A 19,813-nucleotide genomic window follows, 5' to 3' on the forward strand; every position below is an offset into this window, starting at 1 on the left:
GCTGCGTAACTTGTTCGCTTGAAGGTGAGCCTGGTGAGGAGGTAAGAGATGCTTAATGTAGAGATGTTGAAATGCTTAATGTTGAGCCTTGCCACTTCCTGTGGTTGTGCGTGTGTACTGTCATGTATTCTTTATTCATGAGTATGTGATTCCATGCCAGACCCCAAGCTGGAGAAGGAACAAGTTACTTACCTGTAACTGTTGTTCTCCAGCATGGGTCTGTCATGGATTCACATGCGAACTCTCCCGCCTACCCCTCTGCGGCTCTTCTCTTGGTCCTACTGCCACTTTACGTGCTACCAAATCTGAAGATGGCTGCCAGAGGAAGGGGCTTAGATAGAGGGCAGTCATTGGCTGGGGGCAATATGACCCAGAGACCAGTGATTGGTTATTAGGCGAAAAACTGTTCAGAAACGAAACTGAAACTGATTTTTTTCTTTACTGAGGATTCCCAGCCTGACGACTGAATATTCATGAACATGTGAATCCATGCCAGACCCATGCTGGAGAACAGTTGCAGGTAAGTAACTTGTTCCTTCCAATACTTCCATGAATTTTCTGATTACTGGCACTTTGCTCCACAATGTAACTAATGTGAGCTGAAAAGTGTCATTGTTGGCAAGTAACAATGGCCTAGATTTCAGGGTTCTTCTCTAGCCCACTGCCATGGTGTTGCTGTACTGCGAGTAATTCTTAATTATAGTAGGCCTATATTTTGTTAACATTTAGTACACCTGCTCTAGATTTGGTTGTTGACACAGGTTATTTGCATGAAAGGGATTTGTACATGGCAAATACTGATCTGTCTGCCCTTTTCAGTTACTGCAGTTAAGCATGTTCACTGTTTCGTAGTATGTTGAGCATTTTTTGAGTGCTGCTTCATTAAAACTCTTGACTCCTGTAAAGTATGGTTTGCTTTTATTTTAGGAAGCTAAACACAAGAAAAGAGCAGGTGTGCTACTTCCTCGAGTTGTATTGACACCTCTTAAAGTGAATGGCGCACACCTGGAGTCGGCATCTGGTGAGTGTTTCACCTTTCTTGCACTGCCCATGATGCAAGACACTCCTCTAGCCCCAACACGTGTACGTTTAGTAGCATTTGGCACACTTAACCATCACTCTCTTGCTTGTTTTCTCGCACCTGTCTCCAAGACACTGCAGTTGCTTTGATTGCTTCCTCCTCGGACAGTTCATTCTCCCTCTTTTGCAGTACAACCTTCTTGGATTCCTTTAAGCTCCAGCTTTTCCTACCACCTATTCGCTGGTGATAACCCGATCATTTTCTCTTTTCCCATCTTTGCCATTGACCGCTGTTCTAGCTCAAATTGTCTTTTGGCCCTCTAGCACCTGAGGGCACTTTGTCTTATTCAAAACTGCTCTGACCAAAGTTCTAACCGTCCCGGCACACCATAACACCATGCTCCAAATCTCTATTTAACCCACCTCTCACCATCACCCAAGGCTTCCAAACCGGTTTACTCTTCAGCAGAAATCTCAAAATCACTCAATTTTTCAACTACTGTTAGAACACTCAACAGCTGGGAAATGGGCCCCTCCTCCCTTGCCACTCCATTACCGTTTTCCACTCCATACTTTTACTTGGTCTAATAGGCCTTCCACTATCCTTTTTACATGCTTAACAAATGTGTACATTTTCTGTGCATCATCCCCGTCCTTTTCTGATGACTGCCTCTGTCAGTTGACTTGTTATGAATCGTGGATCCTGCTTTGAATACCTTCTACTAAAAATCATGGCTTTAATTAGCTGTATTTTAGGGGGGGGGGGAGTGGTAGCCACTCCCAACCTTTATAACATTTGGTTTCAGCACCCTGCTCAATCTGTTCACTGCCCGCATGTACTGCTTCTCACATCTGTTCTTTCTCTCCTTGCCCTGCTCCACAGGACCATACTTCCCCGATATCTGGAAACCTTATTAGGACAGTTTAGATGAGATTTAAGTGGGAGTGTTTTACTGCCTATTTTGAAGTTGGGGTAAAATGATTTTTAGGCAGTAAAAGGGATTCCCCATTCCGAATGAGGACTTTCAGAGGAAAGTTAAAAAAACAATATTTAAGTTATCTATTTTTCATTGCAGGGAATCCATGTAAATTAAATGATGCATGGCTCCCTTAAACTTTGTCTAGTGAAGTGGGACATCTATAACTAGAGTTCTGCTGGTAACAGTGATCTAAACCCATCTGTGGATCTTTGCGGGTGTAATGTGGCTCCTGTGTCCATTTCATTTTTTGTGCGAGTTCTTGGGAGAAAAAAGTGTCTGGTAAACCACTTATCTATGGGGAAGGTCACCAGCTGCCTTCATATTTGCTCTTATCCTCCATCACCTCTCCCTGGAAGGGCACCCATCCCTAACATGGTAATTGCCACCATTTTCCCTCACCAACCCTCCCTTGTACACACTGTTTATCCAGCTATCTTGCTTTGTATTAACTATCTGTATATATTCTACATAAATTATGTTGTCAGTCTGTGTGCTCACTAGAATCTTCCATACACCACCGCCTGGATCAGTTAAGTGATTTTTAATGCTGACATTACATCTACGTGCAACTGCCATCTAGTGGACCTTTTAATAATTAGAATACTGGTTTTGTGGTTTTTAAATGTCTTTTGACTAGCCTTTCACTTTTACCATATTACTTTATACCTACTTTTTCCTTACTAATACCCTTTACGGGGGGCTCCCCTTGAAACTGTGTCCACTTGCACCTGTCTTTCGTGTCCACTTATACCGGTCTTTCCTTTTTCATCCTGGCACTGTTTCTTACCCTCCTTTTTTGTCATGTATTTCCACCCCTTCATTTATTGTCTCTATTTTTCCCTGCAATGTAATCGCTGATTACCCCTGGATCATTAACTGCTCAGCTGTTACTTTGACCTTTTTCTAGAGCGCTCAGCATAGGGGTTGTTGTACAGTTTTTGTCGTTAATTTGTGATTAAGAAGCTTACTTCCTTCAGTAATGTTGAGTTGTTTGAACGCCCCGTCTGCTTATGTGTGGGGGAGGAGGGGTTTACCATTAGGTACTGTGTTGGTCTGGACGCTACACCATGTGCCTCCCAGGGCTGAAAGAGTGGGATCCTGTAGCGTCGCCACCCCAACCAATTAATTGTATTGCATCCTCAAGAATGTTGAACTCCCAGTCACAGGCACGCAGACACCTTTTTTCAAGGATTACTATAAATCCTCCTTTTCTAAACCCTTGCCTGCATTCTTTTATGGCAAAAGTGTCTCTCTAAAGGCTTCCCCAAGTTCCCCAGCGAGAACTTGCTGCGCCACTCTGTCTCAAGGCACTGTCAGCCCGGCACTGTATCAATGCAAATGCCCCAAGTCTGAGGTTGTTGAAGAAAGAAGTTCTCCAACCCCACCGTACAAGTGAGTGGAGGAACCTCGAATCCTGCAGTTGTAAAGTGACTCCATATACTACTTCATCCCTTTCCAACAGTTATAAAATGCCACGAACGGATGACCACTCGCAGAAAGACTTTAAGGTGACGGCAACATCCTGAACCACGTATAAAGAAGCAGAACGCACAGATGAGGAATCGCATAATTTCCCAATGGGGTGAAACTTATTTAGGCAAATTTTAAAATCTTCTTAGTCCCAATGAGGAAGCCAATCCAAAATCCTCAGACAAGCAGTGGCCCCAGCCAATCTCATGAACCAGCATAATTCTCAAAACCCGGAGCGAGTATAAGAGAAGGCGTATGAACCGTTAGAGGGCAGAAGAGTGCCAGGAAGCAGATTTACTTTCCGATGTGCCAGAGGGAAACTACATCGGACGAGGTAGTTCACATTTTAGCAGCAGCAGTACAGAAGTTACTCTGGAAAATGGTAGTCCAGAGACCAAATCCACAAGCGGGTATGCTGAATGGACGGCCTAGGGATGTTTCCCACAGCCAATCTGTGAAACCAGAAAGAGGCCTGAAGGGTAAGGGACTTACTGAAACCTCTAAAACTAATCAGTGTTGGCAGTAGGATAAATACAGTCTGTCTGAAAAGGACCCTGAATGAGGCATGGGAGAAATATCCATTGTTGACAAAGTGAATGCTGAGAAACCCATTATCTGGGAGAGACCTTGTGACTGCAAATTCTGGTAAGGAGTATTGCAGGCAAACCAAGTGCATATGAAGTACCAAAGACACTGGTGATGCACAAAAAGAGAATCTCCAATCCTGGCAGGTGTATTAAGAGTTATGTTGAAAGCAGACTGAAGAAGTGTCCAAACTGTGGGCAATTCCTGGAAGAGCCTTCCCAGGAGAAGCTTTTGTTATGTTGTACTAGACTATGGCTCGACTCTTAAAAGTTGGATTTGTGAACCTTTTGTTGGCCGCGTCTTGGAACATTTTGTGTTGTAGCTTAGGGTAGACCAGACCACAAAGATGTGGCCAGCAGAAAGTTCAAACCTTAGATGTTCTCAGCTTCCTGTTATGAATTACGGAGGGACCAGGACTTATTAGAATACGGAGGTTATCATGTATGATTTGGACATGTTCCACAGGCGATAGGGGGGGTGTTGGAAAGACGATACTTTCCGTTGGACCTTTCCTGACACGGTTTACATTTAGATATCCCTGTTTAGTTGTAGAGATTTCGCTAGCATATATAGGCATTTGATCCAACCCCTACATTGAAAATCATGTCAATAAACAAGTTGTCCGAAGCGTAAGAGTTCCTGAATCCTCTTCCCACCCCATTTCCACAGGGTACCTCAACCCTGCCCCGCTACCTCTTTCTGTACCTGTAGTCACCAACTGCCCTAAAACCCTTTTAAATTTGATATTTAACGGCAAAGGAGTATGCTTTTGCTTAATGGTGATTCACCATTCTCCATGGAGAGTGGACAGACTTATCCCGCCCACTGAAAGTCCATTCTACCACTATCTTGGCTCACACGAAGAGGGGAGCAGCCTACGCCTCGCAGGCACAGTGCATTGGGAATTGCCAAGTCTGGGGTAAAGTACTCTTCTCATCCTGCACTGTACAGAGAATTTGTTGGCAAGATGGAGTATTGCAAAATTATAATTTGTGGCCGTGAAGATGTAAGCAATATTCTGCTTAAAACGTTTTAGCACTGCTTAGGTTTTTATTCTTTTAATGTATTTTTTAGTTTTTCACCAACAATTACTGGCCACCTTTGCAGAGGCATGTATGAGTCTTACCAAAGACCCTGGCTAAAATACTTTCTTACATAAGGCATACAGCAAATTTTACATAATCTATATTATACAAGGGTCACTGTTGACAACTTTAATGTTTCAGGCTGGAGAGTTGAGGGTAAATTCTGTGTTCTAGGCTGAGACTCAGTAGATTAACATGAGTAGTGTGCTGTAAGTTTGTTTGCTGCTGTTTACAAACAAAATATCAGTGCAATATCTGGCACGGTCTCTAAATTGTTTTAAGGACTTGCAGGTGATAATAGAAATATAGCCTTCTTGCATGGTATTCGTTCCTGAAGACCGAAATAAGAATTCTCCTGCATGGGGTCTGGCATGGATTCAGATGCTCATGAATATTCCCCGTCGTCAAGCTGGGAATCCTCTGTAAATAAAAAAAAAAAAAAAAAAATCAGATTAACTTCTGAACGGTCTTTCTCCTAACAACCAATCGCTGGTCTCGGGGTCATACATCCCCAGCCAATGACTGCCCTCTACCTAAGCCCCTCCTCTAGCAACCATCTTCAGATTTTTACCACACGTTCAAGGGTTGGGAGTCCTCGTGCTATAGCTCTCGAGCTTTTACTGCGTTTGCGATTGTTTTCTTAGTGTGTTCCAATTTTTTCGGTCAGTCGAGCCTCGCGCTCCATCGATTCATCACCCGAATAACGGGGACCTGTTTTTCGGAAGTTTCTACGCCCCTCAACGCCCCTCAAGGGCTTTTTTTTATTTATTTTTTTTTTCTCCATTGAGTTCCCTTCTTGGAGGATTCCAGAAGAATCTTGGAGGCCTACGCCGCTTGGACACGGCTGAAGATAGAGGAGACTTGGCACCTCTGTTCAGGATTTGCCCGGGATGCAGACTATGGAACATTTTCCTGGACGATGGGCACGCCCTGTGCCTCTACTGCCTGCATACCGACCAGACTCACGTGGAGGAGGCCTGTGCGTTCTGCAGAGATATGGTGCCCCGCACCATGAAAGACCGTTGCGAGCGGTTTAACAAGTGGCTCCAGTCGGGTGAGCCCCGGTCACCCAGCCGAAAGAAGAAATCCGAGCAGTCTTTTAAGACCTTTGAGAGCGCCCCGAAGCCGGGAGCCCAAAAGAAGGCAAAGCACCGTGAGTCCGCAGGCACCGGGAGCGCCGTTGGGATGGGCTCCTCGGCGGCCATGGCGAGCGCAGCATTTCCGGCACCTTTGACCACAAGCCAATGGTCCGGCTCGGCGAAGAGTAGTCGGAGCACCCGGGTAAACTTCTGGGGAAGTCCCAGTCGGCTCTGACAGTGAAGGCATGGATATCTCTGAGGAAGAGCTTGCTGTTCTTAAGACCGGTTTGGATGAAAGGTCAGTCGAGGCCAGGTCCTACGGGAGGGATCCCGACGAGGCAGATGTGGAGAGTGGCGAAGATACCGAGGAAGAGTGGGCGGCCAGGAGCCGGAGGATGCTACGCCACTGTCCCCGTCCCCTCCGTTGCAGAAGCCACCTCCTCCGGCAGACATTTCGGTGGACATCCTTCAGGCTTTGCACAGCTTGTGCTCAGATTCGGACAAGGATGCCCCTGTCGCCGGCAGGAGACCTCACGGCACCTGGGCCATCAGATGAACCACCACACAAGAAGATGGTTCACCCTCCACCTCCTTACCTCCCTCCCACCGAGGGACGAGACGGAACCGGACACGGCAATGACAGGTACGGGTATGGACTATGACGGCGTTGTGGATCTCCCGTCCTCGCTGCCCGATGAGATTGGCTTGTTTCACGCCATGATCTCGAGGGCCTCGGAGTTGTTCCAACTGGCTCCCGAGGAGGAGGGCGGCTTCCTGTACCAGCGCAGAGAAGCCAAGAGGAAGACTGTGCTGTCTAACCCGCTGTTGGACGACATTTTTGATAAGGGTCTGTCCTTCATGAAGAACCCGTCCTCGGACAAGAGGGAGCGCTACGAGAAAAATTACAGGGTGCCGGACTCTGCACCCGAGTGCTTGAGATCACAGCTGCCCCCGGATTTGGTGGTCTCAGCGGCGGCTAGGAAGATGTCCGCGGGTTCGTCTGCGTCTATGTACTCTACACATCCCTCCCACCTCGTCCACCCCACACGGACAGCGAGGTAAAGAAGCTGGACTCCATTGGACAACCGTCAAGGAAGGCGAGGTGGTATCAGACCATGCCATCACGGTGGCCACAGACCTAGCCGGCACAGGGTTCTGCCAGATGGGCAACAGCGTTTGCCTTCGTCAGCGGGGTTGGTTGAAGGCCACCAACTTCTGCCAGTATTTTGTAGTCGAGGTTGTCGGACATGCCCTTCGACAGGGATAACTTGTTTGGCAAGACTGTGGATGTCTCTTCAGGCCATCAAGGTGGATACCGTGAGGGCGCGCGCTTTGGGCACACTTCAGCAGTGACGGCCGTCCTTGTGGTCCTCTGGAGGAAAAACCCAGGGTTCCTCCAAAAGCTTCGGTGGATTCGTGTCATCCTACCGTCCTGCTCTTCGACCCAGGCGGCAAGCCCGGAGGTCGTCGCAAGGTCCGCAAGGCGGTTCCTCCACGTCGAAGCAGGACTGAACCGGCCGGGACGTCGGGCCCATGCACCCCAGTGGGAGGCAGGCTGGCAAACTTCGTCTGCGTGTGGAAGACTATCTCCACCGACCGTTTGGTGCTGGACATGCTGGCCCACAGGCACACTCGAATTCCGGCGGAAGTGTCCTTGTATACCACCCGTGGCCAGACAGGAAAACCACATCCCTCCGCTTCTGCTAGAGGTGTGGGCCATGCTGAGGAAGGGTGCAATAGACCTTGTCCCGAAGAGGCTCCGGGGCTCACTCGGTACTTCCTCGTCAAGAAGAAGACTGGCTGTTGGAGACCCATCCTGGGCCTCCGCCGCATGAAAAAGTACATCAGATCCCAGAAGTTCCAGATGGTCACCCTTCAGCGCGTGCTAGGACAGCTGGAAGAATGGGATTTCCTGTCGTCGTTGGACTTGGAGGATGCTTACTTGCCACATCCCCAAGGGACACCGCAAGTGCCTCCGCTTTGTGGTTCAAGGGCAGCACTATCAGTTCAAGGCCCTTCCCTTCGGACTAAAGTCAGCGCCAAGGGTCTTCACCAAGTGTCCGGTGGTGGCGCAACTGCACCTACGAGGGATCCATGCTTAGCCCTACCTGGTCGACTGGCTCATCCGAGCGAAATAAAGGGATATCGCTGTCGCTCACACAACGGAAACCGTCCAACTGCTGACGGAGCTAGGGTTCTCGGTGAACTATGCAAAGTCTTGCTTGGTATCATCGCAAGAAGCCCTGTTTCTGGGGTCTTGACTCAAGTGTTGTGCCTAGCGTCTCCGTCGGAAAGGATAGCGGCCATCCTGGGCAAGGTGTAACAGTTGTTGACCTTGAAGATCGCAAGGGTGTGGTACATAAAATCGCTTCTCGGCATGATGTTGTCATGACGTATACCTCGTTCGTCTGTGCAGGCTGCGGATGCACCCACTGCTAGAGTACCTCGACGCCCGCTGGATCCAGCTATCTCGAAGCTTTGAGGACAAGATCTCTCTCGACGAGATGTTCCGTCGAGCAATACGGGTGGGGGAGGGGTTCAGGCGCATCTGTCGGCGGGCATGGACTTCCAGACCCCACCTCATCAGACGGTCACGACGGACGCCTCCCTGGAAGGATGGGGCACGCGCACACCGGAGGTCTCCACGCAAGAGGCCTGTGGCTGCCAGAGAAGTCATTGCATATCAACATTCTGGAGCTACTGGCAGTATTTTGGACCCTCAACTCCTTCATTCCGTCCCTCAAGGGCAAGGTGGTTTGGGTCTTCACGGACAACACCACCGCGATGTTCTACATCCAGAAGCAGGGGGGGGGCACCAGATCCCCAGCACTCTACAGAGAGGCACAGGACCTATGGCAGTGGGCCAATTCCCAGGGGATATTCCTCGTCCTGTTTCATCTGGCGGGAGTGAAGAACATCATCGCTGAATCCCTCTGCAGGGAGCTGCTCTCGTGCCATGAGTGGGACCTTTGGCAGGATCAAGTGGATCTTCTGTTCTGACGATGGGGAAATCCCCACATCGAGCTATTTGCTTTGCTGGATTTTAAGGGTTTATTTTTTTCTCCTGCTAAGAGTGACACTCTTTTTCCCACTCTTAGACATGTTGCTGATGTGTGTTTTAGGCTATCTTGTGTGCTTATGGTCTATAGGGTGTTTCTCACCCTCATAGGTATCATCTTTTTACATGTGTAACACAGCACCCCCAGTGCGGTGACACAGGGGTGTCATAGTGACCCCCAAACCTAGACTCCATACCCTGGGACTGACTACTGTCTCCCAGGGCATGTAAAGTCCCCATTGACTTTACTAGTCAATTATGAACAAAACCAGTACAATCCATCTTACTATGGAAGTGCTGGAAAAGGTTAATAGTTTTTCCCTGGTGTTCATTTTCGAGAGGGCACCGTCCAGTCCCTCTCTCCAAAGTTTCTGGCTGGTGGCAGTGGTTACTACTGTAAATATTCGACTGCGAATATTTTCCTATGGGATTTTCCCGTTGTTCGAGGCTACCACTTTTACTGACAGCCTCTAACATACCGCCGGTATATTTTAATATTAACTTCACTCCGGTAGGTTTTTATTGCCAGATCTTTGATAATATTTCTTGTGTCTTTCTCTGAAATCCTAACCCAGGTCGGGGATCCTTTGTTTGTCCTTTTGGCAGGCTTCTGCACAGAAGCCCTCCTTTCGGTGCCACGGAGTCTGGGGTAGACAAGATGTGTTGGAGGGATGGGGGGGAGGGGGTAGGCACCCTGGAAAGGGTTACCTAGGCAACTCAAGTCGCACTCTGTACTGATAGGCTGGGGGGGGGTTATCCCGCCAGGATAGCCACCCCACTGTGTGAGTGACAGCTAGGCTGTATGATTGGGGGTTTTTCTGCATAAAAGCAGGGCTCTGACGACTGGAGGACAAGACGTCGCCACTGGAACTAAGCAACCCGAAGAGGGGAGAAGCTGAAGACCTCTGCAACGACTGAACCACTGGTGAAGCCCTGCCGCAGATCCTCGCCACTTTTCTCCAACGACTCGAGTATCTTCACCTGTAAGTCTTCTTCCCTTGAGCTGGTGGGGCCAACCAGTTTGCCAATCGCCTTCCAGGACCTGCCTTGGTCAAATCACCAGTGCCCAGCACTACGAGACCGGATAGCCAGGCACCCGTCCACCATGACCGCGATTTAAAGGAGCGTAGCTTTTTTATTTTCATTTTGGCATCACCGCGGCTGGCTTCATCCCTGGGCAGTGCAGTAACTCGAACCTTACTCCACGACGAGCATCTCTCTTCCGCTGCAGGAACTGCCAGGAACTAGCGCCACCGCAGGAGCCTCTTCCACTTTCAAGGTACATTGTTCCGGCAGGCCTCCCGTTTCTTTGGGTACTGCTAAAAGTGTCTTAAATCCTTTACTTACCTTCTTTCTTGGCCCCCCTTTTCGTCTAACATTATCTTTTTATATCTGCAACCATCTTTTCAACTTGTTAAACAAAGACTTGATTGCAGCTACTAGAACAGTTTGATCTTGGGCACTTGCCTTGTACTACTGACTCTGGCACAGGCCTCTTGACTCTGGCTAAATCTGTTACAACTGCCTTCTCTAGATTGCTTTTCACTAAGAAATGTGTTGGTGCACCTAAACTCTTATAACCACCTTTCTTTCCCTTTTCTATATTGCTTAAGTGCCATTTTGCTTGTTTTTTATCAAAGTATTGCTTATACTAAAGTATTGTCTTGCCTAACTTCACAATCTAATTGGGAAGTGTTGCTGGTGTATTTAAGAGTCTAACCCTGTATGACTTGTCCTTTTCCCTCCCTCTGAATAAATTGTTAGTGCCATTTCTGCTTAGTTTACACTGTGCCGTTTTGCTCATTTTTCACTCTTGCTCAAACTTGTCTACAATTTTAAATAGGGAGTGTGTATACTTTTCTTGACTGTTTAACTTTAAGGATAATGATTTGTGTGTGAAATTAAGAGTGCGTAAAATAAATATATATATTCTTTTTGATACAAAGCTTTGGTCAGTGTTTCCTTGTTCCATAGTACTGAGGCCCTAATGTGTAAACCCTGAATACTGCTCATCGCCCTCTTGAGATAAGTCTGACTGCTTAGCCACAGCTACCAACTAAATCTTTGTGGTACAGACTGATACCAAAGGGGATTTATTGCATATGCCTGTAGTCTTAATCTTCTGTAGTGCTCCCTTAGGGAACTGCATAGGATTCTGCTTAACACAGCACTAGAGTTTGGAGGATTCGAGATCCCAACGGACTGCAAGGAGGTACTCTCCAAGGCCAAAGCGTTCTCTACACTGAAGTGTTAGTCATAAATGAAAGCGGTTCACCGTCTGGTGCCGTGCAGGGCTGAGGACTGGAGGACAAGACGTCACAACTGGAACTAAGCAATCCGGATTACGGCCCCTCGTGTGCTGCCGTACTTGTTGTCGCTGGCCAAAGCGGGGCTGGCGCACGCTTCCATCGAGATTCATCTGGCGGCTATCTCCCGCTATACCAGAACTCTGTGGTGGTCGTCGCACCGCCTGGTGAAGGGGTTCATGAAAGGACTTTTCCGTTTGTTCCAGCCAGTGAAGGCTCTGGCCCTGGCGTGGTAGCTCAAAGTGGTGCTGACCAGGCTCGTGGGTCTTCCGTTCGAGCCTATGCATTCGGCGCCACTGAAATTCTTATAGTTTAAGACAGCTTTTCTTGTGGCCATCACCTCCGCACGACGAGTGTGAGATCCAGGCCCTATCCTGCAAACCTCTGTACTTCACTTTTCACGAAACGAGGGTGGTGCTACGGACACACCCCTCCATGTCCAAGGTGCCGTCAGACTCATCTAAACAAGCCCTTGGTGCTACCTGTTTTCTTCCCGACGTCTTCATCGCTGACTGAGAGGACTTTTCATTCGCTGGATGTGGCTAGAGCGCTGAAGTTCTACGTGGACTGCACTATTGGAAGACGCCACAGATGTTTGTGAACTTTGGCCCTGTGAATCAAGGGGAGGCCCTCTCCATGGTTTCCATTTCCAGGTGGCTCTCTGCCTGCTTCACCCATTGTCACCGGTTGGCAAACCGACCGTTGCCTGGCCGTCAGAGCCCTTTCGACCACAGCAAACGCTGCAACTATGGCGTTCCTGTCTGGTGTGCCCCTGCTGGACATCTGCAGGGCTGCTACATGTAGGTCGACGCACACATTCACGAGATTCTACTGCGGAGTCCAGAGTCGGCCAAGCAGTGCTGCGCGACCTGTTCACTTGAAGGTGAGCCTGGTGAGGAGTTAAGAAGTGCTTGATATCGAGATGCTTAATGTTGAGCTTTGCCACCTCCCCTGGTTGTGCATGTGTGTACTGCTATGTATTCTTTATTCATGAGCATGTGAATCCATGCCAGACCCCATGCTGGAGAAGGAACAAGTTACTTAACTGTAACTGTTGTTCTCCAGCATGGGTCTGGCATGGATTCACATGCGAACCCTCCCGCCTACCCCTCTGCGGCTCTTCTCTTGGTCCTACTGCCACTTTACGTGCTACCAAATCTGAAGATGGCTGCTAGAGCAGGGGCTTAAGTAGAGGGCAGTCATTGGCTGGGGTCAGTATGACCCAGAGACCAGTGATTGGTTGTTAGGAGAAAGACAGTTCAGAAGTGAAACTGATTTTTTTCTTTTTCGAGGATTCCCAGCTGATGGCAGGGAATATTCATGAACATGTGAATCCATGCTGGAGAACAGTTACAGGTAAGTAAAGTGTTCCTTCAATAATTCAAAATGGAGAGCGGCCAGATGAAGTCAAAGTTCCTTAGAAAGATAGAACACTTTGAATGAGCTGATCCTTGAGGCAAACATAAGTAGACCATTGAGTTGAGAAGGTGTGTTTGGATGTTTAATGTAGAATTAATAGATATACTAGCATCTAAGTTATTAAGAATGTAAGTATGTGCAGTCCACACTGACACCCTAGTACTGTCTGCGCCCTATTCCGCTTCAGATGTTTGGACTACAAATCCCATAATCCCTCACTATTGACTATTCTGGCTACGACTGGAAACGGTAGTAGTCCAAAAGATCTGGAGAGCCAAAGGTGGCAGTCCTTTGTTCTATGTGATTAGATGAGAAGCACTTTCAGTCTATGCTTATGTCATCAGGTGGTCGATATGTTGAATATCTTCTGCTAGGTGGTTGCATAGTTCACCAGCCAGGCCTTGATCATGGCTGTAACGTGTTTGAATCTTTAGTTCGTAATCATATTTCTGGCACTTGTGAATCTACCTGGATTCCCCTGCTTTTCATAATTCACCATCTAGTGGTTGGCGCAGGGTATGACTTTTTTTTTTTTTAAATCGAAAAATAGGGCATTGATGGTATGTCACTGTCACTCTATCCCTATCCTACATATGTAGGTACCCATCATCCGTCACTCTTTGTCCGGAAAGTCAGACAAAAGAATGTCTTGATTCAACACTACCTCAACTTAATGAGGTGTACAGTAGGGAGAGTGGGGAGGATAACCGATTCATGCTTTTGTCCACTTTTACAGACCCACAGAATGTCTTTGCCCTTTTTTCATTACTTTCACATGGCAACATCTATTCCCCCTAGTCTCACATGGAAAATGCACCATTTAAATTCTGCCCAAGGTCTAATTTAAATTTCCCTGGAGATCCATAAAATATGTCCAGTAGTTGTCTCCCAAGGGACCAAGCGAAGACCGATGCCGGGTGTGCCTAAAATTTAAGCCGAAGACACCTCGGGTATGCAGTCAAAAGAACTGGGCCTCATATGCCATGAACATGGAATCTGAAGCGAGTCTGATATCCAGACGCCTGAACACCAGGTCTGGGTATCAGAAGCAGGGGTTGGGGACTTACCTCCTAGCAGCCTAACATTGAGGTGCCTTTGAGAAAACCTTTCTGCAGATCCCCAGCTTTGACATCTGAACCTCTGGGTGGGTTATGGAGAAGTTCCCTGGTGACCGAGAAGCTGCTAAAATACTTAAACTTGGACCTCAACACGAGGGTGGTCGAGATGAACGAGGGTTTGACCTGAATGCAGAAAGCAAGATCCCCTGCCCCCGGCATTGAGCGCAGGCTCTGCTGACAAAGGGACAGAGGAGTGGGGACACACTCTGGCCAAACATACACAGAAGTTCTTTTTTATTTTATTGTGTTTCTTTAAATCCTGTCACATTTCACACTAATGGCCATCGATTTGACGCCAAACGAGAGAACGCTCACTTCAGCCATGAAAAGGAAGGGGACGATATGGCAGATGACTAGGTTGCCAACATTTTAGTTGCAACAACAACAAGCAGACGACTGATGCAATAATCCCCTACATCACCAAAGCAAGAAGAGCTTCCAATTAACCACAACTCCTGGAAGACGAACCCGAGGAAAAAACAAAAAACCCAAGACAAAACCTAGAAGAACTCTTCGAAGACGCTGACACCCCGAATCCCACAGCCCAACAAGTGACCGACCAGGAAGGCAACCTCAACACCGAGCAGAAGTCGACCTCGACAAAGCCCAAACCAAACATCTCCAAACTTCACAGCAATCTAATAAACTCAAGATCCATGTCAAAACACTCAACCGAGATCTTCGAACTACTCGACGACGACGGCATTGACATCCTGTTCATCACAGAAACATGGCTGGACGACAACTACAAAATCACACTCCAAAACTGCCTTCCGACCGACTTCAAATGCCTACAAATAAACAGGAAAAAACAGAAAAGGAGGAGGCATCGCTATAGCATTCAAAGAACGCCTGAAAATAAAAACTGACGAACCACTCAACATCCTCAACTGCAAAACCATGGTAATACACCTAACCGCAAGCCCAAAAACCAACATCACATTCTTCCTGGTATACAGACCGCCCACATACGATGCAACATTCGTCGATAACTTCATAGAAGCCATCACCAACTTGGCCATCAACCACGAACACCTAATCATCCTGGGGGACTTCGACATCTGGTTTGAAGACCGCCACGCCAACTCCCAAAACTCAATAATTGAACAACTCTGCACCATGAAACTACGACAACTAGTCAAAGGAGCAACGCACTTGGCAGGACACACCCTAGACGTAATATTCGCCAAAGAAAAACTCATCACCACGGCACCTCCGATACAAATACTGAGGAGCGACCATCTCATCATTCATTCGTGATCACTCTGCCTACCCAAGCCTAAATCCAACATCCGAAAATCACAACCACCACCAAAAGAAACTGAATAGGTTGCTTTCTCTGACATGTTTCCAAACAGGAATTAACTAAACCCTCAACGACGGAACTGGAGCAAGCTGACCTTGACGGGAAAGCCGAGATACTGCACAAATGGATCGCAGATACAATAGACAAGATCGCCCCAGAAAAACTGTTCACCCCATCAAAAAAGACCAATGGCAAAATGGTTCACCCCACTATTAAACGACATGAAAAAGGAAAACAAAAAGATGGAATTGGACTGGAGGAAAGAATACAACCCAGGGAAAAAACACTGTACCAGAAACAAATCCACGCATACAAGAAGGAAATTCAAAAGGCAAAGCAAAGTCATTACGATGACAGAATCAATAATGCCACCAACACACAAAAAATGTTTAGCATCATAGAAGAAATGAGAAACCCACCAGGCTGCGATAACACCCCAACCCCCTCAACGACCTGGCAGACCACTTAAAAAAAAAAAAAAATCGTCATCCGACAAACAATACAAAAGCGACCAACCAACCACAACATACAACCCAACGAACCTAACACGGACCCACAGCACAAACTCAAAAGCTTTCCTGAAATATCAGCAGAGGCATTCGCAGTGCTGGTAAAACGAAGCAAGAAAGCGGGATCACCCATGGACCCCTGTCCCCCAGACATCTACAAATCAATCCTCGCGCAAGGATCGCCAGCAGAACACTACAGAAACCTTCTAAATCTATCACTATCAACAGGGACTGTACCGAAGATCTTCAAATCAGCATACATCAAGCCACTCTTGAAAAACACAAGTGGTGATGTAGATGACCTTTCCAACTACAGGCCGATCTCTTAACATCCCCTACGCAGCAAAAATTCTAGAAACCTACGTATGTAAACTAACCCAAGAACACGTAGAAAAACACCACCTGCTGGACCAAGCTCAAATCGGTTTCAGACCAGCGAGAGGAACGGAAACGGCACTACTATCCATCTGGGACAACCTCAAAACTAACGCAGACTCAAACACTACCTCAGCCCTTGTTCTGCTTGACCTCTCCGCAGCCTTTGACACAGTTAGCCACGACACCCTGACCAAAAGACTAGAAGACATGGACATAACAGACGCAGCACTACGCTGGACCAAATCATTCCTAGCAGGCAGAACAGAAACCGTATGGATAAAACCTTTCAAATCCACTCCACGAATTAACGACTGTGGAGTGCCACAAGGATCCTCACTATCTCCACTATATTTCAGCATCTATCAGACTCCGGTCATCAGAATCTTCCAAAAATACAACATATGTTACAACTACGCAGATGACACTCAGATCTACAAAATCAAAGACAACCATGCCGACCATTCAACCCTAACCGACTGTCTAAAAGAAGTCTTCAACTGGATGGATGCCAACAACCTGAAAATCAACCAAGGAAAGACCGAAATCATGATCGTATCCAAAGACCAAGAGAACGAAACCACCATCCCATGGCCTACGGAAATGGGGAAACGCACCAACACCATCAAAGGTAGTAAAAAATCTGGGAGTCCTAATGGACAACTCCCTAACCCTGGAACCACAGATAAATGCAACGGTGAAGAAATGCTTTTTCCTCCTCCACGCGGCATGAATTCTACCTTTCCTCTCTTCATACACAAAACACTCACCATCGTCGCCCTAATCATGTCAAAAATCGACTATGCAAACAGCCTCTACCTCGGAATACCACCTGAAGAAACTGCAATGGATCCAAAATGCAGCAGCAAGACTACTCCTCAAACTATCCAGAAGAGACCACATCACTCCGGCCCTAAAAATACTACACTGGCTCCCAGTAAAACATCACATCACCTTCAAAACAATGTGCATAACACACAGGGCAATCGGCGGACAAGGAGCAGGATTCCTATAAAAGAATATTAGTCTACAAACCAACGAGACCCCTCTGATCAAGCACCGAAATCCGCCTGGAACTCAAACCATACCGTAAGAAATAACTTGGAGGCACCTCCTTCTACCACTTAGCTGCGAAAACCTGGAACAACATCCCAAAAGAAATAAGAAACACTGAAGATCACCTAAAATTCAGGAAATCACTAAAAACCTGGCTCTTCAACACCACAGACTAAATCTGGAAACCAAAACTGGAAAAAGGAGGACTAAACCGGAAAGGACACGGACATCCCCGACCCGAGAGGGTAACTCACACAGCTCCTCGACAGATGACAACGGATAGACTGGAACACAGGCGGCGCGCACGTAGACTGAGTCAACTACCCCAGACAATCCCACCAACACTTCCGCCCACCCCTTAGTTACCGCCAGGTATCACAGTGATGTGGAATTGTCGAGATATTGGCAATCACCACACTACCTGAGAGGTTGACACTGGCAGATGCACTGGCCACAGGAGTATGAAGGGAGGATAAGGGGAGCTATAAGAGAACATGTTAGAGCTGGGGGCCAGAGGAGTAAGGAACCTGTATGCCAGTCGGACCCAGATCAGGACAGAGCCACATCAGGGGAGACTACGCAAGCCGAGCGCCTCAATTCAGGATAGAGACGCAAACTAACCAACCCTACTAACAATTTCCCTTTCTGCTTATACCTCTGAAACTCGAAACCAAACACAACCAAAACCTACAGCACAACAAACAGCACAAACTTCACAAAATTGCAACAACAAAACAAAAAACACACATGGTCTTGAACAACAGGTATCGGGTATTAATATCGCCACATATATGGTCGCCGTAAATAATATCACCGGGAAAATGTCGTGGCGATATGATTTGGGTGACCATATATGTGGCGATGGGGGCAAAAAAAAATTATTTAATAAAAAAAAAATGCGGGGGCTGCGGGGTTGTCCCCCGCATGTTCCATGCAATAATGTCGCCAAAAAAACGACCATTTTTCAGCGATATTTTTGCATGGCGATATTTTTGTGGCGACATTATTACATGGAACCGCAAAACAGTACACGACGACTACCGGCCGCAAACGCCCCAGGCCCAGCCAACGGACCCATTGGGCTGAGGCCGCCAACAGCACTCTTGCACTTTTCCTGCTTCCTCCCACTAACTCAACCTCCCCTCTTTCAGAGCCGCCAGAGCGCCAGGGGACCACTCCGATGGTGATAGTGCGCGGTACAAATGTCCTTTAACATTAACCCTGATCCATAGTTTGATCACCTCAGAGTCCACACCTTGATGCCCAAGTGCGGTCGATTCAGGAAAATATAGTAACCATGTCAATACTGGTCTTTCACGGAAAAACACGAGGAGCCTTCCAAAAGAAAGAAGCTCCACAGCTAGTGAGCCCCGTAAAATGATTGGGTCTCATGCAGATAGTCATGCACTCCTACCCATTCTCTGACCATATGGAAGTCACAAGTGCATGAAACCCAAGTGTTCTCTTCTAATGGATTGTGTCCTCCAACATATTCCACATCTTTGACATTACATGTCAAAGATGTGGAATACATTGGAGGAACATCCAGTCGAAAGAACGTTACCAATTGGTAAGCAAAATGTTCTTCTCTGCTGCCCAGGCCCTGAGGTGTGTCGATTCCGATTATTATTGCGCACAAATAAACTCCCGGTAAGAATGATTCGGGGCGGGTAATGGAGGAGTCAAAGAGATTGTAGATTTTGTTGAATCTTCAAGATATCGCGTGTATGGGAACGGCCAGACACATGTTAACCAAATAGGCCACATATACATGACTGTCGTGGGTAATTTAACGCATGACTACAACTCTATAAAAACCTGTAGAGTTTTGGACATACTGTTTGAATACAGAATGCGAAGCGATTCATATTGCCTTATATAACGTTTGGTATCTAGTAGAGCGTCAATTAAGTGAAACTCGGTGAAGGCTCTCCTTTTAACAATAGGGCATGACCCTATTCTCGGGGCAGTAACAGAGTGTTCTATTTTTTAACCCTATTATGGCGTTTATGATGTTAGATGGTTTTGAAATATTAAGTTGGGGAGAATTGAATTAAAATTGAACCAGTGATGCTAGTTTTATAAATATTCACCTGTATATCAACTGTCACAGGGTGATTTGAGATCTTGGCAGGTTAGCATGAAATGTGAATACTGTATACTTATAGGTGTTTTATGATTTTATTGTGATGAATGTTTGTTTGAATGCAGTGTTTTTCTATGAAGTGTGAATTTATTGATTTTGTAAAAGTTCTTTTGAACTAAATACAAATATATAAATATGGAATTTGAGGACATTGGTGATGGATTCACATCCAGGATTACCAGGTCATTGACCCAGATGACTATAATAATGCCTGCTCTAGATGAGGTTGACCCCGGTCTCCATCCCCAATGAAAGATCATTTCTAATACTCAGACCTTCTATAGAGGGCAGTTGAATGCTT

General features: G+C 47.0%; 1 protein-coding gene across 1 annotated transcript in view; it reads left to right on the forward strand.

Annotated features, from left to right (window-relative positions):
• Window positions 1-19,813, forward strand: part of ASXL1 (ASXL transcriptional regulator 1) — an 858,527-nt gene that overhangs the window by 274,835 nt on the left and 563,879 nt on the right. Inside the window, exon 4 of the mRNA XM_069651016.1 lies at window positions 928-1,021. Within this exon, the coding sequence (XP_069507117.1) occupies window positions 928-1,021 (94 nt within the window). The remainder of the gene's footprint in view (window positions 1-927; window positions 1,022-19,813) is intronic.

Source organism: Ambystoma mexicanum, chromosome 3p, assembly GCF_040938575.1.
Source record: "Ambystoma mexicanum isolate Mex_15411 chromosome 3p, UKY_AmexF1_1, whole genome shotgun sequence".
Taxonomy (NCBI): Eukaryota; Metazoa; Chordata; class Amphibia; order Caudata; family Ambystomatidae; genus Ambystoma; species Ambystoma mexicanum.